The sequence below is a fragment of the Phaenicophaeus curvirostris genome, chromosome 1 (genome assembly GCF_032191515.1).
Source record: "Phaenicophaeus curvirostris isolate KB17595 chromosome 1, BPBGC_Pcur_1.0, whole genome shotgun sequence".
Lineage (NCBI taxonomy): Eukaryota > Metazoa > Chordata > Aves > Cuculiformes > Cuculidae > Phaenicophaeus > Phaenicophaeus curvirostris.
The window spans coordinates 197,200,508-197,224,323 of NC_091392.1; the positions used below are offsets into that span (position 1 = coordinate 197,200,508).

General features: G+C 39.3%; 1 protein-coding gene across 3 annotated transcripts in view; it reads right to left on the reverse strand.

The window, feature by feature from the left end:
* Positions 1–23,816, reverse strand: part of SLC36A4 (solute carrier family 36 member 4) — a 108,806-nt gene that overhangs the window by 52,408 nt on the left and 32,582 nt on the right. For all 3 annotated transcript variants that reach the window (XR_011339717.1, XM_069883411.1, XM_069883409.1), the window contains exons 9-10: positions 10,792–10,961; positions 5,767–5,936 (exon numbers count right to left, since the gene is read on the reverse strand). Coding sequence is in view for 2 of the 3 variants with exons in the window: in XM_069883411.1 (XP_069739512.1) it covers positions 5,767–5,936; positions 10,792–10,961 (340 nt within the window). In the remaining variant the exon portion in view is untranslated. The remainder of the gene's footprint in view (positions 1–5,766; positions 5,937–10,791; positions 10,962–23,816) is intronic.

A 23,816-nucleotide genomic window follows, 5' to 3' on the forward strand; every position in this document is an offset into this window, starting at 1 on the left:
AACACAGATCCAAACCATTTTTCTGACATGTTTCACAGAACGGTTGGGGTTGGGAGGGACCTCTAGAGATTGTTTCGTCCAATCCTCCTTATAAAGCAGGTTAACCTACAGCAGGCTGCACAGGAACATGTTCAGGTGGGTTTTTTATATCTCCAGAGAAGGAGACTCCTGTTCCAGTCCCTGTCTCTCTCCCAGTAAAGTTTTTTCTCATGTTGAGGTGGAACTTCCAGTGTTCCAGTTTGTGCTCATTGCCCCTTGTGCTGTCGGCTGGACACTGTTGAGAGGAGTCTGGCTCCATCCTCTTGACATCCACCCTTCAGATATTTATAAGCACTGACAACATCCTCTTTCAGTATTTTCCAGGCTAAACAGCCTGAGCTCATTCAGCCCCTTCTCAGAAGAGATGCTCCAGGGTAACCATAGTAAATAGTTTAAACACTGTTAAATTTCCACCTTGACAGATACTTCAAAGTACTGAATTTATCTGACACTCAAACAGTCCATAACGAAGTAATCTGTGAGAAAAACAAATTAAAAACATTAAAAAAAAAAAAGACATGCAACAGTAACAAAACCTACTGAAACTACAAGGATGTGGTTGTACTATCTGAGCACTATCACAACAGATTTTCTGTCCTCTTATGTCTTACAACATGTCTCTAACTGTTACCATGAGCTGAACTGACCCACTAAAGGACAACACTAGCAACTCATCAGAAAGAGGCTGCGATGCAGACAGCTGCGGGAGGGGGTTAGGGCAAATTTCCATGGTCAGCTCTCCATGGGATACCTCTACACAGCTGCTTCTCTGCAAGGACAACTTTACTCAGAGAACCCACCAGTGTTCATGCGGAGCTTGGCATTACCTAGTGGGGAGGACCAGCGTCATCTGTTGGACCACTCAGTGCCAGGCACTCAGGACTCCACGTGGAGAGTTGGCCATGTAGGCATGTCCCACAGGGCGTTGGTAGCTCTGGAGAGCTGTGTCTTTCTGCTGCTGGAGAACCTTAGACACATGCCTAGAGGATGCCTGTAGTGATGAATTTCCAAGCATGAACTGAAGGCAACCAGTGAGTATCCACACAGCACCACACCTCCAGATTTGCTCTCAGTGCTTTCCAAACCCTAGTGGCTCTCATCCCGTTCCTTCTGTTCATATGCGTTCCTTATTTCTAATTTTGCCCCCACCCCAATGATACTTAGTCCAGCCTTCAATCATATTTCTGCCTAGCTAGCTACAAGACTAGCTCCCACCTGCTTTCAACAACTACCAAGAACAGTCTCCAGCCCTAGTCTGGACTTTCAACAGAAACCTAGCCCAACCCTCCAACCACACAAGGTGCACACCTGAGCTTGTAAAACAACTGCTTAATGTTATGATTTAAGACATACTGTGTGATTTTCCAACTTGCTACACTATATACGGTGAAATCCAAGCAAAGATGAAGAGATGTACGTCTCTTGCAAATAAAATGGAGATAAGTGTTCAATATCAAATTAAGTGGAAACTCTCCTCCCCCTCTTTTTTCTTAAAATTCAAAAGTATACGACTTGCAATACTAAGATGTTATTTTAACACTACATGAAGAAGGAAGAAAAGCAGTAGGGAACAAGGTCTGTCAAATAATTTCCAATCATCGTTTCCTTGTTCAAAAACATAAACAAGGGGCTAGACATAAAGGAAAAGCACGCTTTTGCCAGTCCAGCATTCTCCCAGCTAAAATACTCCTTAGCATTTGCTTTTATCTTGAATAATAGCGTGTCTTAAAAGAGCTGCTAAGAATGGATGTGAAATTTCAGAGGGCTACTGCAAACATTGTTCTTAAATCTCTTTGTAACTTCCTTTCCAATACGGTAAAAACAATCTTTTGAACAGCTTTAACTAACAATTCTGCCTAGAAAAAGAGTCCAGGTGACCTCACTGCTTCTGGGGAATGGCTCAGTAAACCAAGACTGACCCACTCCCAGAGTGACGGCCACCCAGCCCCATCCATGCACTTCCCAACAGCTGGGTATATTCCTCCCCTGTCCCAGCTCATACTGGTACCATTAGGAGTCAACTGTATTTTCCGTAGCACTCTTCAGATCTGGTTTCTTTAGTTAAACAATAGCAGAGGAAGCAAAACATGCAAATCTGAAAACATGTAATATACTTTTGATTGTCCTCCTGCAATACTGTGTCCAAAGTCAGCAAGTAACTAATGACAAACTATAAGCAGGGCCTATGGGTTTTGGATTCACGTTGCATCTGCAGTCATTTGTCAAGCCCTTACTTAAAACTAACCTTACCTGACAAAAAACCCAAAACAAAACAAAAAAACCCAAAAAATCCAAACACTCCAAGGCATGTTTCTTCCCAGCAAAGTTTCTGATTACACTGCAATGATTAAACAGTGGCCTAATTTTTATTTGAGTAATGTAAAAGCCCTCAAAAGTTGGCAATAACTGATTTTTCAAGTTTTCTCTTCAAACCCTAATGCATTATTAGCAACAGAGCTGAAGTTTTTCTCTTTAGAGGATTATTTTCAAACAAGGAAAGTCCCTTTAATCAGTGTATGACCTTTGAATAGCCCAGACATGACAACATATTCTGTAACTGATAACAAAAACATTTCTTTTTTAAAACTCAATTTAAAAGGTTTTGGATTGTTTCTTTCTAGTCAAGAGACAAATTTTGAATCCTTTTAGCAACCATGCTCTGCCCTTAGTTAAAATGAAGCTTAACTTAAATCAATTATTTTTGTAACCAGTGCTTCAATTAAAAATGACAAACAGAAGATGAGTGTAAGTATGGGACCTTGTTGGCAAAAAAGTATTATAGATACTGCATGCATACAACTTGTAGAAACGACTAGAAAAAGACCTGAAACATTACAACTAGGATAAATACAAGATATCACATAACAGCCTGGCAAATATCAAACACTTAAGAGCAAACTCTTAATTTTAATTTTCTGTGCCTTGCAGCAAATGATTTAATATTCTCAAATATCCCAGTAACACCAGAAATGCTTCAGCAGGTCCATTTTAGAGATTCGCGTCACAGATGTGTTTCATAGAATCATAGAATAACCAGGTTGGAAGAGACCCACCAGATCACTGAATCTAACCATTCCTATCAAACACTAAACCATATCCCTTAGCACCTCGTCCACCAGAGCCTTAAACACCTCCAGGGACTCAACCACCTCCCTGGGCAGCCTGTTCCAGTGCCCAATGACCCTTTCCGTGAAAAATTTTTTCCTAATATCCAGCCTAAACCTCCCCTGGTAGAGCTTGAGGCCATTCCCTCTTGTCCTGTCCCCTGTCACTTGGGAGAAGAGGCCAGCACCCTCCTCTCTACAACCTCCTTTCAGGTAGTTGTAGAGAGCAATGAGGTCTCCCCTCAGCCTCCTCTTCTCCAGGCTAAACAACCCCAGCTCTCTCAGCCGCTCCTCATAAGGCCTGTTCTCCAGCCCCTTCACCAGCTTTGTTGCTCTTCTCTGGACTCACTCCAGAGCCTCAACATCCTTCTTGTGGTGAGGGGCCCACAACTGAACACAGGATTCGAGAAGCGGTCTCACCAGTGCCGAGTCCAGAGGGAGAATAACCTCCCTGGACCTGCTGGTCACGCCGTTTCTGATACAAGCCAAGATGCCATTGGCCTTCTTGGCCACCTGGGCACACTGCTGGCTCATGTTCAGTCGCTGTCAACCAACACCCCCAGGTCCCTCTCCTCCAGGCAGCTTTCTAGACAGACTTCTCCTAGTCTGTAGCACTGCAGAGGGTTGTTGTGCCCCAAGTGCAGGACCCGGCATTTGGCCTTGTTAAACCTCATGCCATTGGACTCAGCCCAGCGGTCCAGCCTGTTCAGATCCCTTTGCAGAGCCTCCCTACCCTCCAGCAGATCGACACTTCCACCCAGCTTAGTGTCATCCGCAAACTTGCTAAGGGTTCACTCGATGCCTTCATCCAGGTCATTGATAAAGACATTGAACAGGGCTGGACCCAGCACTGAGCCCTGGGGAACCCCACTTGTCACTGGCCTCCAGCTGAATTTAACACCATTTACCACAACTCTCTGGGCACAACAGCACAAACGAGGCCCAATTTTACTGCATACTTTTTTCAAAGAAACAGAGATACAGCATTCACTTCAGACTGAATTATTTTGACGTACTTATTATGCCTTCAGAAAAGAAAGACCATTAGCTGCTCTTTTATGATAAAAACAAAGAAAAATCTGAAAAAATCACAATGCACAACTGCATGAAGACAGAAAGAAGATAAGACTATTTGGCAACATACCTCTGGAAAAAAAGGACCCTCCACAATTCATGTTGTACTTGATTCTTCCTATCCCAATTCACCTAGCAAGCAATCGCTCCATTCCCAAGTCCCGCTCGCTCACAAGGTACCCTCACCTCTAATTTGCTTTAATTTCATTTCACAGGCTCCTCTTTCAGATTTTAGAGCTAATTTTCTTTCTTTTTCTACTTCATTTTCTTGGAGACTCTTCTCCAGCTTTGTCTTCTCAGATCAGTCTTATTACTGAGCTTCAATTGAGAAAGAAAAAAAAAAAACAACTATGGCTGAATATAATAGAGTCATGCAAAATTTTGCCAAGTCAAACAGGGAAATGTGCTTGCAAACATATTCACCACAGGCTCTTCTCATCACATCTCTGAAAACATGTTTCACCTGTAAACTCTCAAAACCTTCAGCTGTAAACAATAGTTTGGATCTACAAGAATTATAGCTTTTAAATCTATTGTTGTATCGTTACCAGGGCAGGTGGTACGGAACACATAAAAGTGGAAAAAAAAATGAGTGCAAGTCGAGGTCCTCATGACACCAAGTTATACTTAAGACAGGAGAGTGTACTGGGGTCTTGGAGAGATGCTAAGAAGCATTTTAGAGCTTGAATCATTTGATCTAGAGGTCTCTCAGGTATTACAAGACCTCCTAAAGTATCCTTATTCTTTAAATCTTAACAGATTCGCCATGCACCGTGAACACTTTGAAGCAGAACACTGACTATATGGTGCTTCAAGATTGGCACTCCATTATTCAAGAAAGCTTTTCACTTTTTTTTTTTAAATTTCAGGTAGCAGATGCATTTTAAGAACAGCAAGTTATTAGATCAACGGTATTTCTCTTTCTTTACTTCAGTAATTAAAACTGCACCAACATTAAACTGTTTCTCTTAACAGGCTTGACCTTAAGAAGGTCTCACTGAATGTTCAAGTGCTCTTTGACAAGAGGCAGTGAAGGCAGAGATACAAAACTACTTTGGAGCACTATCACCCAAAACAAGTGGCTCTCCACGAGCACTCTGAGTAGGGACCTGTTTTTGCCAGTGTTCTTCCTCGGATACAGAGCAGCACATCTTAGCCTTAATCCTCCAGCTAACAACACAGAAAAGGGATTTCTCCATAAGTACCACATACTGCAGATCGTATAGAGAAAGGCTGACACAAAACAGCAATGTGTGTCTATTACGTAAAAACTTTTATTCTAAGAAAATTAATTTCAATTTGGCAGCTTGAGACTATCATTGGCAAAATAATATGGCTGTCGAATAGTAGGTTGCACTTATTAAGTGTGGTTAAAATACAAATACAATATTAGATTTATTTGTTCATGAAAAACAAACATACTGAATCATTGAAATAAAATTTCAGGTTTGCTAGTCTTTGGAAAAATACATAAAACATGTATTTAAATAATCAGTCCTCTACAACATGTAATAGCAAGCTTTTTTATGGATGCTCTGTACATACTTACAGGTTGAGCAGACTAATAGTGCTCTTGCCACAAGCTCACTGAGTAACTTCCATTTCTGCTCCACTTTGGAGGTGACAGCTGGAATGAGAATCTCCGCAGGGACATAGTACTGAATCGAATAGGTCACAAAAATCCCAAAGGAGTACAGAATTTTTACAGACTGATACAACCTGTTGAAAACATTTAAACACATTCACGTAAGCTGCAAACTCTTCATAAAAAAATTAGATTGCTAAAAGCACTAAAATTACATGACTATATATGTGTGTATATATATATCTTTTGTCCCCCCAGCAAACAAGAAGATAACATTTTCTGCTTGCAAGTTATAACCACCTATGAAATTGCAGAAGATAAAAAAATATGGACAGCCCCCCAAAAAACCAATATTATACAGATCTAAATGAATAATCTTAAAGAAAGAACAGTTTACACAGTAGACCGTTATTTGGTAAAAAAAATAATTCCAAATTCACAAGGAATCTAATCTGTACATTGATAAACCTTTCACAGTGTCAGTAAACATGGGACATTTTAGAAGACCAAAGACAATATCCTTCACATTTCTGCATATGCACAAAGTGTTCCTAAAAAGACTCTTCACACTGGGAAGAGGGCACCTCAGGAAATTTTATTTATTAAAACTGGGAGAAGCACCTTCTAAGCCTAGAAAATATCTGTAACCAACTCTGCTTGCTGTCCACACTCTCCTCCTTAAAATCACTAGTTGCAAAACACCATTAAATTACTGTACCATATCATAGTATTTCATACGGTTTATAGCAACACAAAGGAGTAGCAACTTCTACAGGCCCACATTGTGTCAATCTTATGCCAGTGTCTGACTGGCAGGATACGTTACTAAGAAAAAGTAACTAGAAAAAAAAAGCATGCACATGTTGAAGAGAGTTCTTTCTGATGCAGGAAGATCTTCCTCAACATACAGGACAAGATCTGCTGTAAATAGGCAAACATTTTAGGGTTCCAGATATGTACATTTTTCTTGTAAGCGACTGTATTTTGTTGAAAAGTTACTTAAGGATGGTTTAAAATTCTGTGCCAGACAAAGACAATCTGCTCCCCTACACCACTTGAAAAAGTCAGTTACATTTTTATGCAAAATTATCTCCACAGATTGGTAAAAGGCATAAGCTACATTTTAAGATGACAGGAGAATTTCTATTATCATTAATCTCTTTCCATTCTGATGTTATTCCACCTTGCACGACATCAAACTATAAATAAAAATGTTCAGAAAATATAACATAGTAGGCAGTTTCTTTAGAATATATAAAACTCAGCTACATTAAACCTCTTTCTGCTCAAATGGGTTCAAAGTACTCATTACTACTTCAAAATACTAACTAACTTCATCCAGTTTTCTTTTTTTTGTAATTTTTTTCAGATCTGCAGGACCAGAAAACTCTATTTTGTGAGTAAATAAAAACATTATTAGTATTTATCAGGGAAAAAAGGGTCATGTTAAAGGCAAAGGGAAAAAAAAACACAACAGAAAAAAGGTCACATGTACCCTCACATAAACTCCATCTCAGTAAGAAATATAACAGAAGCAGCTGTGAGGCTCAGGTAAAAAATGAGAAAAAAAACTTTTAAAGGATGCCTGAGTGGGTTGGCAGCCATTAAAATTTTGTATGGACCCATGCATCCAGCCTCCTTACATATGTTGGAAAAAAATCCATATAGTGGCACTGTCTTGCCAAATTTTAGATAACAAGTATCTCCTTTATTTCTCCAAGATAGTTAAGGTTTTTTAAATATCATGCTCATGTTCTCATCTCATTTATCTTAAGGAAGTGAAATCCATTGTTATCTGGTTGCAGCATTATTGTTTTTCCCCTTCATGACCTGTACAAAGGTTCTCCTGTATCTCCAGCTTTTTATGAGAAGAGAACAAGAGTAGGAAGAGAACAAATTGGACCTTTGTCTCTGTATCTCCCACAGCCTGGTAGGGACCTCCCTTTGAGTATCATAGCCTGTATCTGTATTGGTAAACAAAATCCAGCCAAGACTGCTTTTGGACCCTCATCCTGTGGCCAAATGGCACAACATGGCACTAGTCTTACATGCTTCTTATCTCACAACTGCAAGCCAGTTCATCAAGTTTCCCATTTTTATGATACTGAAAGACTCCTAACACAAAAAAGAAAAGAATATATAAAAAATCAGCTTTTTTTATTGTCCTGAAAGAGGGTAGATTTAAGTTGGATATTAAGAAGAAATTTTCTCTGTCGAAGGTGGTGAGGCTCTGACACAAGTTGCCCAGAGAAACTGCGGATGCCCCATCCCTGGAGGTGTTCAAGTCTAGATTGGATGAGGCTTCAAGCAACCTGATCTAGTGGAACACGTCTCTGCCCATAACAGGAAGGGTGCAGGACCTTGCACTCAGCCTTGTTGAACTTCATGAGGCTCACACAGGTCCACCTCTTAAGCCTGTCAAGGTCCCTCTGGATGGCAACCCTTCCCTCCAGCATGTTGACTGCACCACACAGCTTGGTGTTGTTGGTCAATCCCACTGACCACGTCTCCAACAAAGATGTTGAACAACAATGGCACCAACACGAAGCCCCTGAGGAACGCCACTCGTCGCCACCCTCCACTTGGACATTTTCAACATATGCTGATTAATATATTATGCTGAGTGATAATTTGTAGTCCAAAACACAACCTAAACTAGAACTGAAACAAGTCTCTTCTGCAAAAGCTTCAATCTAGTAGAACATTTCTAAGAACATAAGCAGCCCTCTATTTAAATTAAATTTAAGGACTCAACTGGTCTAGGGTCTGTGTATGCCTTCCAGTCAACTCATCTGCAAGAATATCAAATAAAACTCAGAAAGCAGCAGAATTTTAATTTAATTTACTGGGAAAGGCTTATTTTTAAGACAGGGATTGTCCAGCTGGAATTAAACACATAAGCCAAGTGTCACTGCTTAGCTACACTCCATGCTCTTTCGCACGACTGATTTCTTGTAAAATCTAATCTGCTCCTTTCGTTTCTCTTGTTCAATCCAGCCACTTACTGGCTTTTTATGAGAGGACTGAATAACAAAATGTTGTCATATAGTTCAGTGGAAATTTGCTTTGCTAGCACAGTTAATTGCACACATTTTCTCATCAGTACTGTATCAAGTAGATCCACAGTACTGCACAGCAATAGCATTGTACATCACAACCTAGAGGCATACCACTGAGCCACCTTTCCTCCTAATTTATTTGGTGCTCTAGAGTAGTATCCAGGGTAAGAAGAAAACAGATGACTTTGTTATTTCTACATATATGCCCTGAGCAACTCAGAGGTTATTAAACTTATAATGCCAATTCTCCACTTCACAGAGGCCCAGTTTTTCTCTCTTTTATCGTCTCTTTCTTTGCATTAAGGTCTGTAAAGGCACCAGGATAAATATCATCATCACATCTGCACTGTAGCCAAGAGCTATTTGAAAACTCTTATCTGAACAGCCTAGTTAGACAGCAGGACTGCAGAACAAAGCAGAATAAAGTTCATCCTGTTGCTTGCATGAGGTCAATAAAAAGCAACAGAGTGAGCAACTTTACCTTATATTCCACTTTCCTCTCCCTCCTCCTCTAAGAGCACTTCCTTTAAGGCACAAATAAACCCAGATCTACCATTTAAAACAACCATTTCACTAACCATATCAACAGTGAGAAATACCATGTAAGGTTACAATAGGAGTATTTCCCCTTTCAGATGCATTGTACAGACAAAATGGATGCAGTAAATGTTTGAAGACTTCTAGTTTTTTAATGTATGTCCAATGAAGGGACATAATTAAACATATACTATGAGTAATATGCCTCAAAAAACTAGACAAACAGAAAAAGTAAAAATCACAAAGCAGGCAAGAAATTGAGGCCCAAATCTCAGTTTTTATATCAGTACAAAAGCAAGCAAAAAAAAAGCAACAACAGATACATGAAAATTCCAGCAACTAAAAAACATTTTAGAATCATTTCACGTATTTATCTTTGAAATCAGTCAGGCAATTAAACAAAACTTTTGAAGAACATTAAAAAGGCATGGCTCATACTGACTCAAAGGAACAACAGCCGAAAAGAGAGTGAAAAAGCAACACTTCAAAATTAAGGACACTCTTTAAATGTGTTCTGCTCTTTTTCAAAAATTAAAAAAAGAGTCAGTACTCAGTTCAGCAAAGCAGTTTTTGTTTTATATAACATTTCACGACTGCTATATGCTGCCACAACAGACACGAAACAGCATGTAAGCATATAACGCATAAGATATTATATCAGAATGAAAACATTAAAATACTTCTCAGATTTTCACTTGTGCACTTCTCATACACCTAATTTTAGGCCAAACAAATATAAAAGCACTAAAAAACTGTTATATTTAAATATATAGTTACAGTATATATCCATCCAATGATAACTACAGAACTAACAATGCACCAGTTGAAACAGCCTTCAGCGCTTCTTCAGCATATGACATATGGATCATTCATATCACTAAAAAAAAATCTAAAGCAAAGTTATAATACCCCTGAGACACTGGCAAGTATAAGCTTCACTTTCCTGATTGGAAGCCATTATGACACATTATCCATGGACTTGCATCTGAACTACAAATCTACTCATCTTTGATGTCTTCCATACCAGTTGTTTACTTGCTAAACTCAGTGATTCCACTAAAAAGGCCACTATATTACCAAGACATCCAAGGTAAAACTAGCTGGTTTCAGAACTGCAATACAGTTGGTTGCAAACCACTTATTTCTTCTTTCAGTACACCTGGAACTAGCTTCTGAAAGATCATTGATCTGTTTCCATATATAACTCCTTTTAACATGCAAGAAATTGCTGGCTAGGATCATAGCTCAACTGCAGAAGGCATCTATATCTACTATACTTTTGAAAGAGTTTGAGCACCTATTAGTCATAAGCATGACAGTGCTGAAGCATGGAACAACCTTTGCAACCTTTTTCCTTTCTAGGTTACTGGCTTTAGGTCACATACGCACTTACCAAATATCCTGTGGCAGGTTCAAAGTTATGCTACCTTTGATTTCATCCCCAAAGCGCAGATACCCTAGAGTGGCTAGTGAGATATACAAGGTCATAACTATTCCCATGCCAATGTTCAGCGCTTGTGGGAAACGTGTGGTGTCCTTCATTCTGTTTTCCAATGGGAGTACCTAGAAATAGAGAAAGAACCAATTACGTTTTATGTCCTCGCAGTAACATTACTTTTCTCCCCCCTTTCAAAGCCAGTTTCAAAACTTTAGATTATTTTTTTAATACACAGGATTACTTGACAATAACGTTTTGCAGCCTGGAAGAACACAGTGTTTTATGCACCCAGTAGAAACATTCAGTTACTAAAAAGCCTCTGTCTTGGTTGGAAAAGAGCATCAATGTGGAAATATAAAGCAGTATCTATAGGTCAGAAAAAATGACAAGAGAAACTCATGGTGCCCACATGAAAATATACAGGCAATACAAGTAACATGAATTATTTTGTACCAAGTTGTTCAGAATCCAAGTGTCTTCGTTAGGTATGTCTGCATTGTCAGCCTCCATCACAGACAAACCCACCATGCATGCGGTTGACACACAAGCTCATGATCAGCAGTCAGCTTCATCTCTCCCCAAGTGAAGAGAAGTTTGAGTCCATGACTACCAGAACACAGACTTGCACGCTTTCATTTGGCTGACAGAGACAGAGACAGAGCCAGGCACACTAAGCACCACTTTTCCTAAATGCAGTGCAGGTGCTTTGAACTTGAATTATGGCCAAGGGAACTTGCTGGTGTTCCCATCACTTCAAAGTGAAGATACAGACATTACAGTCATTACTGCATGCACTTTGCTGGAGAGATTGTCTTTTACATGTACATGTAGTGTATAGAAAGATACACTAAGTAAGTTCCAACTTAAGTTTTTAGCCACTTTCAGAAGAAACTGTACACTCATCTCAGATATTTAATATGGGATATAGTTCAGGATTAAGACTCCTGATTTTGTATGCCTACACATATGTAAAATGTCTAAGCTTCTGCAATACAGTCAGTGGAATAAAGACCACAGTTCAGCTTATCTTTCAGTAGACACGCAGGTTATATTTGAGTAACAAGCAATTAAAAAAAAAATCACATAGCTCCAGCCCCCTGCTGTGGGCAGCGACACCTCCCACCAGACCAAGCTGCCAAAGGCTCAGAATCACAGAATCACTAGGTTGGAAAAGACCCACAGGATCATCGTGTCCAACCATTCCTATCAAACACTAAACCACACCCTTCAGCACCTCATCCACTTGTGTTTTAAAAACGCCTCCAGGAATGGTGACTTAACCACCTCCCTGGGCAGCCTGTTTCAGTGCCCAATGACCCTTTCTGTGAAAAAATTTTTCCTGATGCTTTTCTGAGCTTGCACTGTCTGGTGGCAAATGGAAAAATTAAACCAGGAAGAGTTTTAAAACTTAAATCACTGAGCAGCAGAAAATAATACAAAAGGAGACATGTAGCTGTAAGCATTACATTACTGCCACACAGATAAAATACGTTCACTCCTCTAAATTAAACAAGCTTCTGTGTCCATATAAAAAGATGACTTGACAGGTACTGTATTTCACATCAAAACACAAAAGAGGAAAAAAAACATTAAAAGTCAGGTAGGATAGACAGCACTGCAGAATCTCTAGTCCCAAGCTGCAATTAGATTGTTTCAACATACATCTTTATGGAGAGCTTTGAACAACAAAAATCTAGGCAATTTTTCCCCTCATCTGAGTTGTCCCATTCTTGACTCCCTATAAACAGACAGCATTTGGACCAGGACCAGTAATAAAAATGCTCATTCCGTGTGTATCTGTTAATTCCCTGGTGATGATAACTGGAATACTTTTTGCAGAAATTCTGTCATGTTCTACAGCTTATGGGAATATTAATAAGCATAAATTGTTACACTAAGATCTTATACCAAGATATCGCGAGTCTCTTAAAAAGTTCACTGAACCAGAGATTTGATTTCCAGAGCTTTTGGCATTCATTTTGTACACTCCTGGCAGAAGCAGGGCAGTGAACTCAGACAAACATGCCACCCATAAAAAGAATCTTCTCATTATTGACTCTTATCAATAAAGGGATCCTGGAGACTGCCCGCTCTTGTGAAACTGCATAAACAATCTGTAGGGGACTATTAACAGGGGAAAAAAAATTTACAATGGTTTCACAGAGGGAGCTCAAGCCAAAGACTAAGGGACTGCTCATGATGATGCCTTCTCTCAGACAATGCCCAGCAGGCCACTCATAAAAATGCAGAAGAGAAAGAAATTTCCTACTTTTTGGCTTCATCTTCAACTGAAACAGCAAAATGTTATATATGTGTGACAAATATCAGCTAGAGCCATTCTGGAAGAAAAAACATTAAAAGAAAATATATATTGATATGATTTTAATAAATAGCTATTATTAGTAATGACATTTTACACATCTACAGTGTTTTGTATCAAATTCAAAACGGCTTCCATTGCCTCTCCAGATTGCAGAGCAGGAGGAAGATGCCTGCAGCAGCAAGTGGCACTCACAAATGAGGAGTAGTTGGGATCAAAAAGACAGTTCCTGCCTGCTGAGCAGGAAATGCTGTAAGGCAGTAAAGGGACTCTGATTTCATTCCTAGGGAGCAACCAGGACCAAGACAGTTGGCACAGCCATAGCTGAGGCAAGGGGTGCACAGGAAGCCTGCAGATACTGCTCAAGACTCTGCAAGACTGCTGGATCTGAATAACAGAGGTAGTGACTTGCTGCAGGGAAATGTCCCCTGCACCAGCTTGAGCAGCCACCCCTGGCATGTCAAGGAACTGGACCAAGACAAACTCCTAAGAGAAGACAGCAGCTGGATCTAAGGCTACAGGGAACATGAGGTGCTCCTTCCTCAGGGAATGACTGAGGGCAACGGTCGCCTCATCTGCACAAAGCATGGATTTATCAAGGACAAACAATACTCAGCCAATCTTGCGGCCCTTTCTAATGAAATGATTGGCTCTAGGGACAAGGTGAAAGCAGTGGATGTAATTTACTTCAACTGAGCAAGGCTACCTATGTAACATCCCACAGCATTCTTTGTAACCCAATTAGAGACATACGGAATGGATGGCAGGATTACAAACTGGGGGAAAAACAGTCTGGAATCAAGAAGCATAAAGGGTACTGAGTTCAATTGAAGACCAGTTACTTACACTGTTTCTGCAGGGTTGCTAGTAAGGGTGATGCTGATTAATAAATATCCTTATTAATGACCTGGATTAAGGGACAGAACAAACCCTTCACATGTTGGTAGATAACATTAAGTTGGTAATATAGTTGATACAAAGGACAGTAGAGCCTCAGTTCAGAGGGACCTCAACAAGCTGGAAGACCGGGAAAAGAGAAAACTCATGAAGCCCGACAAATGCAAAGTCATTAACACTAGACAGACTAATGCCAGGCAGAAGCAGAAGCTGAAGACTGTCATGCTAGGAAGTAGTTCTGCAGAAAGAGACCTGGGCATTCTGATTGAGAAGAAGTTAAACATGAGTTAGCAGTCCACATTTACGCAGGATGTATGCACACATGGGATATACCAGTAAAGGAACAGACAGCAGGTTAAAGAAAGTGATTCTTCCTCTCTGTGGCACTTGAGAAACTGTATCTGGATACCACTTCCAGTTTTCATCACCCAGTACCAGACAGACATTGAAATATGGGGTTGCCCATATTTCTCAATGTCCCTACATCCAGCTGAAGGAGGTCTCAAGGTGGCTAGCAGGCTGGAACACACGAGAGGCTGAGAGCTGAGTTAATTCAAACTGAAGAAAAGCTTATGGCAGGGAATCTCTTTGAAGAGAATGCTGGCAGAGAGGACCGAGCCAATTCCTAAGAAAGGCATTGTCAAAAAATGAGAAGCAACAACTACTAATTGCAATAAGGAGAATTTTGAGTTGGACATAAGAAAAATTTTATAAAGCAAAACGCTAATTGCTGGCCCACGCTACCAAGAGAGACTGTAGAGCCTCCATTCATTCATACTTTCATAGTTTAGCTGGATAGGGTTCTGAGGAAACTAATCCAACTGAAGGCAGACCTTTTTTTGAGCAGCAGTTTGGACTTGATCAGCTCCAGAAGTACTTTCCAACTTCATTTTTCTGTGGAAGCACATTTTTACCTGCAGCAAGATGCTACGATTTCTCATAAGCCATAAGTGAAATTGAAAATGTGATTATTATGAGAAATTCAATCTAGACATCAATATGTGAATCAAAGTAATGTGAAATCAATAGAATAAAGAGCAAGTATCATTTACAGTTCCTCACAGGCAACCTGTAACTTCTCTTCTCAACAGCTGTTTGTATCTTTTTTTCTAATCTGTTCGCATTTTAATATACTTCTTTTTACAGACAGACAAGATTATCATACAATTGCCTATCTGAAACACAATTCATAAAGGAAAACAAAGTACGAGTGACACATACTATGTTCAATGTGCTTGAGTCCAGATGAAGCATTTAAATAAAATGTTTTTTAGACTTTCTACCTGAACTGTAGGTATTTTGTCTTCTGCATTTAAACCCAGTCAAAGACCTACATTTCTCCAAGAAAACAAAGATTTCATTTAAAAAAATAAAAAAGCAATTTAAAAACGTTATAAGACAATGCTCTTAAGCATAATAACACTTGCTTTTTAACTATCCATTAAATCAAGTTTACTCATTAAACTCAATGTTGTCAATTCACGCACACTAGAGTAGGTCAAAATGAAATACACCACATCTAAACGAGTGTTCCCACATTATCAACCTCACTTCAACATTATGACCTCCAGTTACACTGAATTTAAGGAAATAATATGCAAAAAGAAAGACAGGACGGTAACAGCCAAAGTCACACTAACATACTTAGATGTTGAAGCGCACACCACACTCCAAGCTAACAAGTAACTCCGTCAATTTAAGTGGGGAATGCTTCCGAGTTACTAACCAATAGTTTTGCATGCTTTTATTCAGTGTTGGTCTTTGAAGCCATGATAAATTATATTTAAAAATGCTAATTTCTCCATGCTTATCCTTGAGTTAGCATCAGGACTAGAGTCGCCTCCAGAATGAACCCATGAAGAAGCCAATGAAGCCTTTCCTGCATCATTCAGTCCAGTTGAGAGTGCCCCTTCCCATCCACAGTGGCAATCCAGCCACTTTCCAGCTTTAGGCACTCTCTCTGAGCAGCAGTAGGGATCTTGAGTCAGTCGTTGTCACTGCAGGAGATGCTTCTCCTGGCAGAACTGATTCTCAAAGAAAGTATGCCAAGAACTTGAGGCACGTTTTATACAGTATCACCTACTGCAGACAAGTTGAAAAGTTCTATACCTCACAGAATTAATATGAAGCCAACTAACAACCAATTACTCATAGAGACACAAATTTCCTGCTGTTAAATTCCATCACAACCCAAAAGATCCATGAAGTGTTCATAAAGAGACAGAGGCCAACGGGAGGTATGACACGAGCCAGTCCTTGTTCTGACACTACAGTAGTGTTGGGCAGCACTTGCATAGATTTTCATTCTATATGTCTTTCCAGTCCCTGTACAGTCCTTGTTGCAATGACTTCAGAAAACCTAACATTTGAACTGAACACAAAAGAGATAAGGTTCTTCTCACAAATGCTTTTTAGCTTTGGTTTTGTGCTTCCTTCTTGGAACACTGAAGCTAAACACACTTTCTTGTCTTCTTTTCTGAAGCCAGAAAGTAATTTCACTCTTCAATTCTTTCAAATTATTTTCTTAAAAAGCTCAACACCCTAGCTAGATGATTGAATTACTTTGAAAGAAAAAAAGCTCCACATCTCTGATTCTCTCTCTGTCCAATACTTGCATCATAGTATCTTCTCTCAAAAGGGATGTTGCATCACTTCAGCATCTCACACTAAGGTTTCAAAGTTGCTCCACACTTATTCAAACAATCACTTCTGCTATAACTGGCAGTAGCATTAATCTAGTCCAGTACTTCCCACAGTCCTCAGACCTATAACCTAGGACCACATATATAACCACTGCACAACCTAGTGATGGGTGGTAATATGGTCAGGGAAAAGTTTGAGGAATAATCCTCCCTCCCAAGCAAGGTCACCAGGGGCAGAATGCTGGAGGCAAAAGAAGCCCAAGATCTGTGAGATGACTATAGCTTCAGAGTTTTGAAGACTTTTTTTTAAACTTTTAATTTAATGGAACTTTTCCACACTCTGCTTCCTTCATGCTCCTTCTCCCCAGTTCCCAGTTGGCCGCTTTCACAGCCCTAAACAGCTATAAAATCAGATACTATAAACAAAAGTGATGCTTTTCATAATTTCTCATTTTTCATCATTTTTCTCTGTTGTCAATTGAATAAATTCTCCATATTTTTCTCCAACACCTGCTTTAAAGAGATCCTCCTATTGGTTTTGAGACTTCAGCACATGTCACTCCTATTATCTTCTCTGAAACGTAATACTAGATTCCTCTCATAACCATCAACCTTTGGTTTCTTAACTTACAAAACAAGCACAAATCATCTGGCTTTCATCCACCAAATAAACTCAGAAGTACCCATAATGTACTGGCAGATAAGCACAACAGAATCTGTGAAATAACCTCACTAATCTACCATTATTTATCATGCAAAGTAGCTTCACTTTCATCAAAGGTATTCAACGTATGTAAACATAAATTCTACCACATAAGCCACAAAGACAGAAAAATGAACCCTCACGCAGCTCAGGCTTGGCCCATTCCTTCTTGTATGCAGGAGGTACCAATGAAGCCACTGAAAGGTGGAGCTACAAACCTATAGTGCGCTGGGGAACTGTCTGCAGAAAGGGTATGATTTCCCCAGGTAAAATAACAATCATAACAATATTACATTGCTGTTTTCCTCGCCTGTCTGTGTCCATCTCCTCTTTCACTGTATAGAAAAAGTTAAGCAATATTTTGAAAAACAAGCTTTTATTCCATCACTTTTAGATACACTTTCAAAGTTCCCTCTCTTGAGGAAGATACAGAACACCACTATTTTTCAACAAGTGAAATAAATAATCTCATTTTCCTTAACAATCCTCATGACTGTCATCAAAAGGGTGGCTACTATTACCCAAAGAAAGTTGCAAGCCAACTGGTGACTGTACATCAGTTTTTATAGGAAATGTTATACAGAATAAATAAATCCAGCAGCCAAGTTCTCTTTACAGAACACTACCTTCTGAAATTTGCTGAGTGATTCCAATCACTCCAAAAACCAATCTTCTCAGATTACAGCAAAGCAGCTTCCTATCCGTTTCAGCAGGAAAAAGAATTACTCATATCCACAAAAAAAAAACAACTATCTGTTACCTAATTCCAATGGCCTTGATTTAACAGTACTTGAAGGAATTACATAAATCTTACTTAGCTTGCCATCTGAACCTGGCATTTTCTCCAAAGGTTCTTTTTTTTCCTTTTACTTTTTTATGCATAAGAGCTTATTTCTCACGCCACTATGACATCAATTTAATCTTTAGCTTGCTCCAAAATTTAACACAGGCTATGCAATCTGTGTACTATCTCGTCTTATCTGACTTCATTCATGAATGAAATCTAAAACACTTTCCTACAATGCAAACTGAAAACTGAAAAAGCAGGACCTTATTCCGTCACTAATATTTTCAAGTACTTGTCTTGTCAAAATCACCGAAGTGTTATATGCTTTGCTGTCCTTTACCATGGTATTTTATACAGCAAAACATACATGCCAACAGAAAATTACATCCCTAATTACTCAGACAGTTGCGGCCACATTCTTTGGATTTACTCCCCTGCAATGCTGCATTTGGAACTGCAGCCTACAGGCTATACAATACTATACTCTAACATGTCCTCTATAACTTACATACTCTCAAAATTTCTACAAGATTAGTGGTAAAAGAAAATATGAGTTAGGAACAACAATAATTGCTACTGGAGTACATATTTCACTGCAATAATACATAAAGGTATAGTGCATCACCAAGTATTCTGGACCCTTTCTGGATCATGAGTTAAAAATTAAGCTTCCCAAAGCTGCAATGACACTTAGTCCTTTATGCCAGCCAAGGACCACATCCACATCAAATTTAAATCACCTTAAAATAAATTATAAAGATCACAAAGTTGTCACTTAAGCCTATATGCAGCCTTGTAGGCAGGAGCCAAACAACTTCAGAACTTTAATCTGTTCCAATGCAAATGAATATAAAAGAAAGGTTTTACAAAAAGGTCTTTTGACTTTTATCCACCCATATGTTGCTTTACCTTCTAAATTGGCCTGGGACCAAGTATATATATATATTAAAAGACCCTGCATGGGGCTGAGCAAACCCAAAGACCACAGAAGTGAAAAAATAAATTGCAATGCTTTCCACCAAGGATTAATGAGTATCACAGGAAATAAACAAGATTAAGGATTCTACAAAGTATTAAAACTCTAAATACAGCAACTTCTCTATCCTCAGATAAGGAACGTCGAAAATGGCCACACACGCTCCTGGACTGAGACAGTTAAAAGCTGACAGGACTCCAGCACACAATGGCGAGCAATAGAAAGGACTTCACGTTCTACATCTGATATTTTAACATGACCATCGTTGAAAGAAATAATTGTGCTACTCTGAAAAAAATCAAACCATCCAAATTAGGAGGGAGTAAAGACACTGACTATTGTATTTGGTTTCTTAGAGAACAAGAAGTTTCACATACTTCCATTTGGCATGAGAGCAGGGCAACCTGACAGCTACAGTGCTCATCACTTTTTCTATGAAGCACTCAAACAACTCAAATACAAGACAAGCTGAAGAATACACAACAGGCCATTTCCTACTATAATCTTTCAAATGCCTTCACCCTTATAACAGTTTTCCTTTCCACCTCTCCTATTTCTTTTAGGATTTCTTTCTTTCTGCTGCTGTTGACAAACTGATACGATTTTTAAGCCAGAATGTTTATTAGGAAGCCACTACCGATGCCTGCAGAAGTGTTCAACAGTGGATGATAAGGGCTCTTTCAAATCCAGAACACTTATTCATAAAAATTTTTTGGTTTACGCACACTATGGTTGAGTGAACTCTTCAAAAAGATTACTGAGTTTTAAAGCCCTTTTAAACCATAGGTCTACTAATAGCTAGTATTTTGAGCCACACAATAAAATCTTTTTTTTTTAAAGTGTTGTCTCCATCATGCTCGATGCAATAAATGTAAATTATTCTATGACCTGCATTAGATTTAGTTCACAAAATAAATATGTTGCCAAAATACTTAGGAGATAAACTAGAATTTCAGTTTTATTTATGGTTACAAACACACACGCAGACACACACAGCCATGTTACCTTCATCAAAGAAAAGGCTGTTCAGAGAGTAGTGAAAAAATCTGTTACTGATGATAAAGCTAAGATGACAATTAAATGACAGATAAGAAATACTAAAACTATTGATACAAGCAATTATTCTAGTTAGCTGCTCTCTCCAGGAAAAGTTATGCACATTTTTGGTTTGTCATATAATGAAGACTTAGAATCATAGAATCACTACGCTGGAAAGGACCCACTGGATCACCAGGTCCAACCATTCGTATCAACCATTAAACCCACTAAACCATGCCCTCAGCACCTCATCCACCTGTCTTTTAAACACTTTCAGGGAAGGTGATTCAACCACCTCCCTGGGTAGCCTGTTCCAGTGCCCAAGGACCCTTTCTGTGAATTTTTTTTTTTTTCTGATGTCAAGCCTGAACCTCCCCTGGTGGAGCTTGAGGCCATTCCCTCTTGTCCTGTCCCCTGTCACCTGGGAGAAGAGGCCAGCTCCCTCCTCTCCACAACCTCCTTTCAGGTAGTTGTAGAGAGCAATGAGGTCTCCCCTCAGACTCCTCTTCTCTAGGCTAAACAACCCCAGCTCTCTCAGCCACTCCTCATAAGGCTTGTTCTTCAGACCCTTCATCAGCTTCGTTGCTCTTCTCTGGTCACGCTCCAGAGCCTCAACATCCTTCTTGTGGTGAAGGGCCCAGAACTGAACACAGGATTCGAGGTGCGGTCTCACCAGTGCCGAGTACAGAGGGAGAAGAACCTCCCTGGACTTGCTGGTCACGCCGTTTCTTGTATTTAAATGTTATCTCATTCCACACGCTACAGATAAGTACTCATTCAGGACATTCAGAAAGGATAAGTAAATCTTACCTGAGATGATTATAAGTACAAAAAAGCAGCAGGTCAGAAGGATTGCAAGATGATAGGCTAGGGGGAATGAAAAAATCTGACACCAAAAAAAACCAAAATAAACTGTATAAAATATTTCTACCTGGAAATATTTAACTATGCCACTTAATTATGCATTTAATTAGTCTAAAAATATGTGTGTCTCTCTGGCTCTACCACACATATACTTAAAGACAGGTAAGTTTTCCATTTATGACAGTGTAACACGCAAATAGAAAGATCAGATTTTGTGTCTCACTGAAGCCATGTGTATCAGACCCCAAAACCCACCTGTTGCAAGCTGGGAAATCAGAATACATGATAGCCTAGTACACTGTCGATCTAGCTCTTTTCCCATTTCTCCAAAGTCACCGAATCATGTAAGAAACATTTCCGGTGAGAAAGCAGTAAACTTAAAGGCCTTTATTTTCCTATTTGTGTAAATGCACATCTTAGGCTTTCTAAGGAAAAATTGGAATGTTGCACCACCAGCTATGGGACACTGCCTGAAAGATAGTTACACTCAAGAGACTTCTATTTGTGCTAGTAAGATTCATCATAAATATAGGAAGTATTAAAATCAGAATATGCACAAATGTTTCTCCAAGGTTAAAGGAACTTTCTCCATACTCAGAAAGTACTGGATACTGGTAAGGAATATTTAACTTGATAAAGAGGTAATACCAAGTTGCCCAAGATTTTACCAACATTCAGCTGACTATGGCAGGTGATTAATTATTTACAGTTTCTGACATAACATTTTTTATCTGCTACATCTAACAACATTCAGTTTCTACACATTTGCCCATAATCTTTTTGCTCCTCTCTTACGTCAACCATCTTCAGAAGACATCCAAATCAGGTGATTTTGCACAGTAGCTATAACATGCCTTCTGCTGACACAACATTTAAAGTCCACATTTACCACATACATTTAGGAGTAGGTCTTCTGCACAGTTATCAAATCCAGTCACCTACCCTTGGATGACCAAATGCAAAAATATTGTCTGAGAACTCCTATGTTTTATATTTTGATGATACAAGCCTTTGCATCCTCTCAAAATGACACTGAAACACTACTGAAATTGATAGACCCCAGTCTAGAGATGCCCAAAGCAGATTTAGATGATGTCATGTTACCCATTAAATGTCTGTTTCTGACAAATTCAGTCTGGTCTTTAAGACAAGAGAAGAGTGCCATTGGGCTTTATTAATTCCTTTAAAGGATAATACAAATTTGGCTAAAGAATTCTTGACAATGAGAGGCTTTTATCTCAAAGCCACAGGCCTAACAAGCTCATCTGCATCAATTTCAAATTCCAAATAATGACATTTTAAAATTATAATCCACTTAGTTTTCTCTTTTGTAAATCTCCTGGAATTGGTAAACTGCTGTCTAATGTGATTCCAGAGTCTGTCTTTTGGTATACAAATCTACCTACCTACCTTCTACTGTGACACTGTGATATCTGAGTTCAAAAGCAGTTTAAATAGACAACTTCAAGTATTAGGCGAAATTATCAGAAGCCTTACTTTTTCAAACCTCAAACTAATGTTGGAAACTAACATTTTCTCTTTGCTAATTAGTCCGCAGCGCTCAAAAGGGAAAAAGAACCCATACTCAATTGTATAATACTTGTATATACTTAACATAGCACATTTATATGCAATAGAGAAGAAAAATTATCTTTCTTGTTTGAATGTTATGAATCTATTTCATTCTCCTTCCTCCTGACGCTTATATTAAACTATCACTTATGCATTTGGACTTGGTTTTTAAACCTCAAATGAGAAAGCCAACCAAACTTACACTTAATAATACTTTGCGGTGAAATGGCTCTTATATAAGCATAACATTATGCAAAGCTCTTACCTGCCCACAGCAATGGAACAGACATATCCAGGCCTGGAGGCTTTGGTTTTAGACTTTTCTGAAAGGTGTGTTCAAGAGGTTTAACAACATCTCAGGTACACTCAGGAACGCAGGCTGAAGTTACTTCATCGAATCACCAGGTTGGAAAAGACCCACCGGATCACTGAGTCCAACCATTCCTATCAAACACTAAACCATGCCCCTCAGCACCTCGTCCACCCGTGCCTTAAACACCTCCAGAGAAGGTGACTCAACCACCTCCCTGGGCAGCCTATTCCAGAGCCCAATGACCCTTTCCATGAAAAATTTTTTCCTAATGTTCAGCCTAAACCTCGCCTGGCGGAGCTTGAGGCCATTCCCTCTCGTCCTGTCCCCTGTCACTTGGGAGAAAAGGCCAGCACCCTCCTCTCCACAACTTCTTATATATCAATATAATAAAAAAATGCCACATTCATTATAAAGACAGACCTATTCACCCTTGGAATATGAAAGAGGCCCTCAAACATGGTTCTTACAAAATAATGTTACTTGTTCTGTGAAAGACACATTCCTTCCATTATATCACCTGCAGCTTCTATAATCAAGGAGCAGTGTTGGCACTCTCTTCTATTCTGTGGCCTGAACACCAGCCCCACGAGTTGCCAAGCAGCAGCATTTGGCACAGGGAACCCACAGCAAGAACCAGCTCCAGATTGTCCCATCCCCAACAGAGCCCTGTACTAAAAAAAGCTTGGCTGAGCCTGAATATACATTTTCTTCATCCCCTAATCAATTATTTTTGCCTTCTGAACCAAAACCTTTAAAACAAACTGAAATACCTTAAATGGTCTGTAATAACCACTTAGGGATACTGCATTTCTGTTGTTACTACTGTCCCTCAAAATACACCAATGCCACAAGTCAACAGGATTTTCAC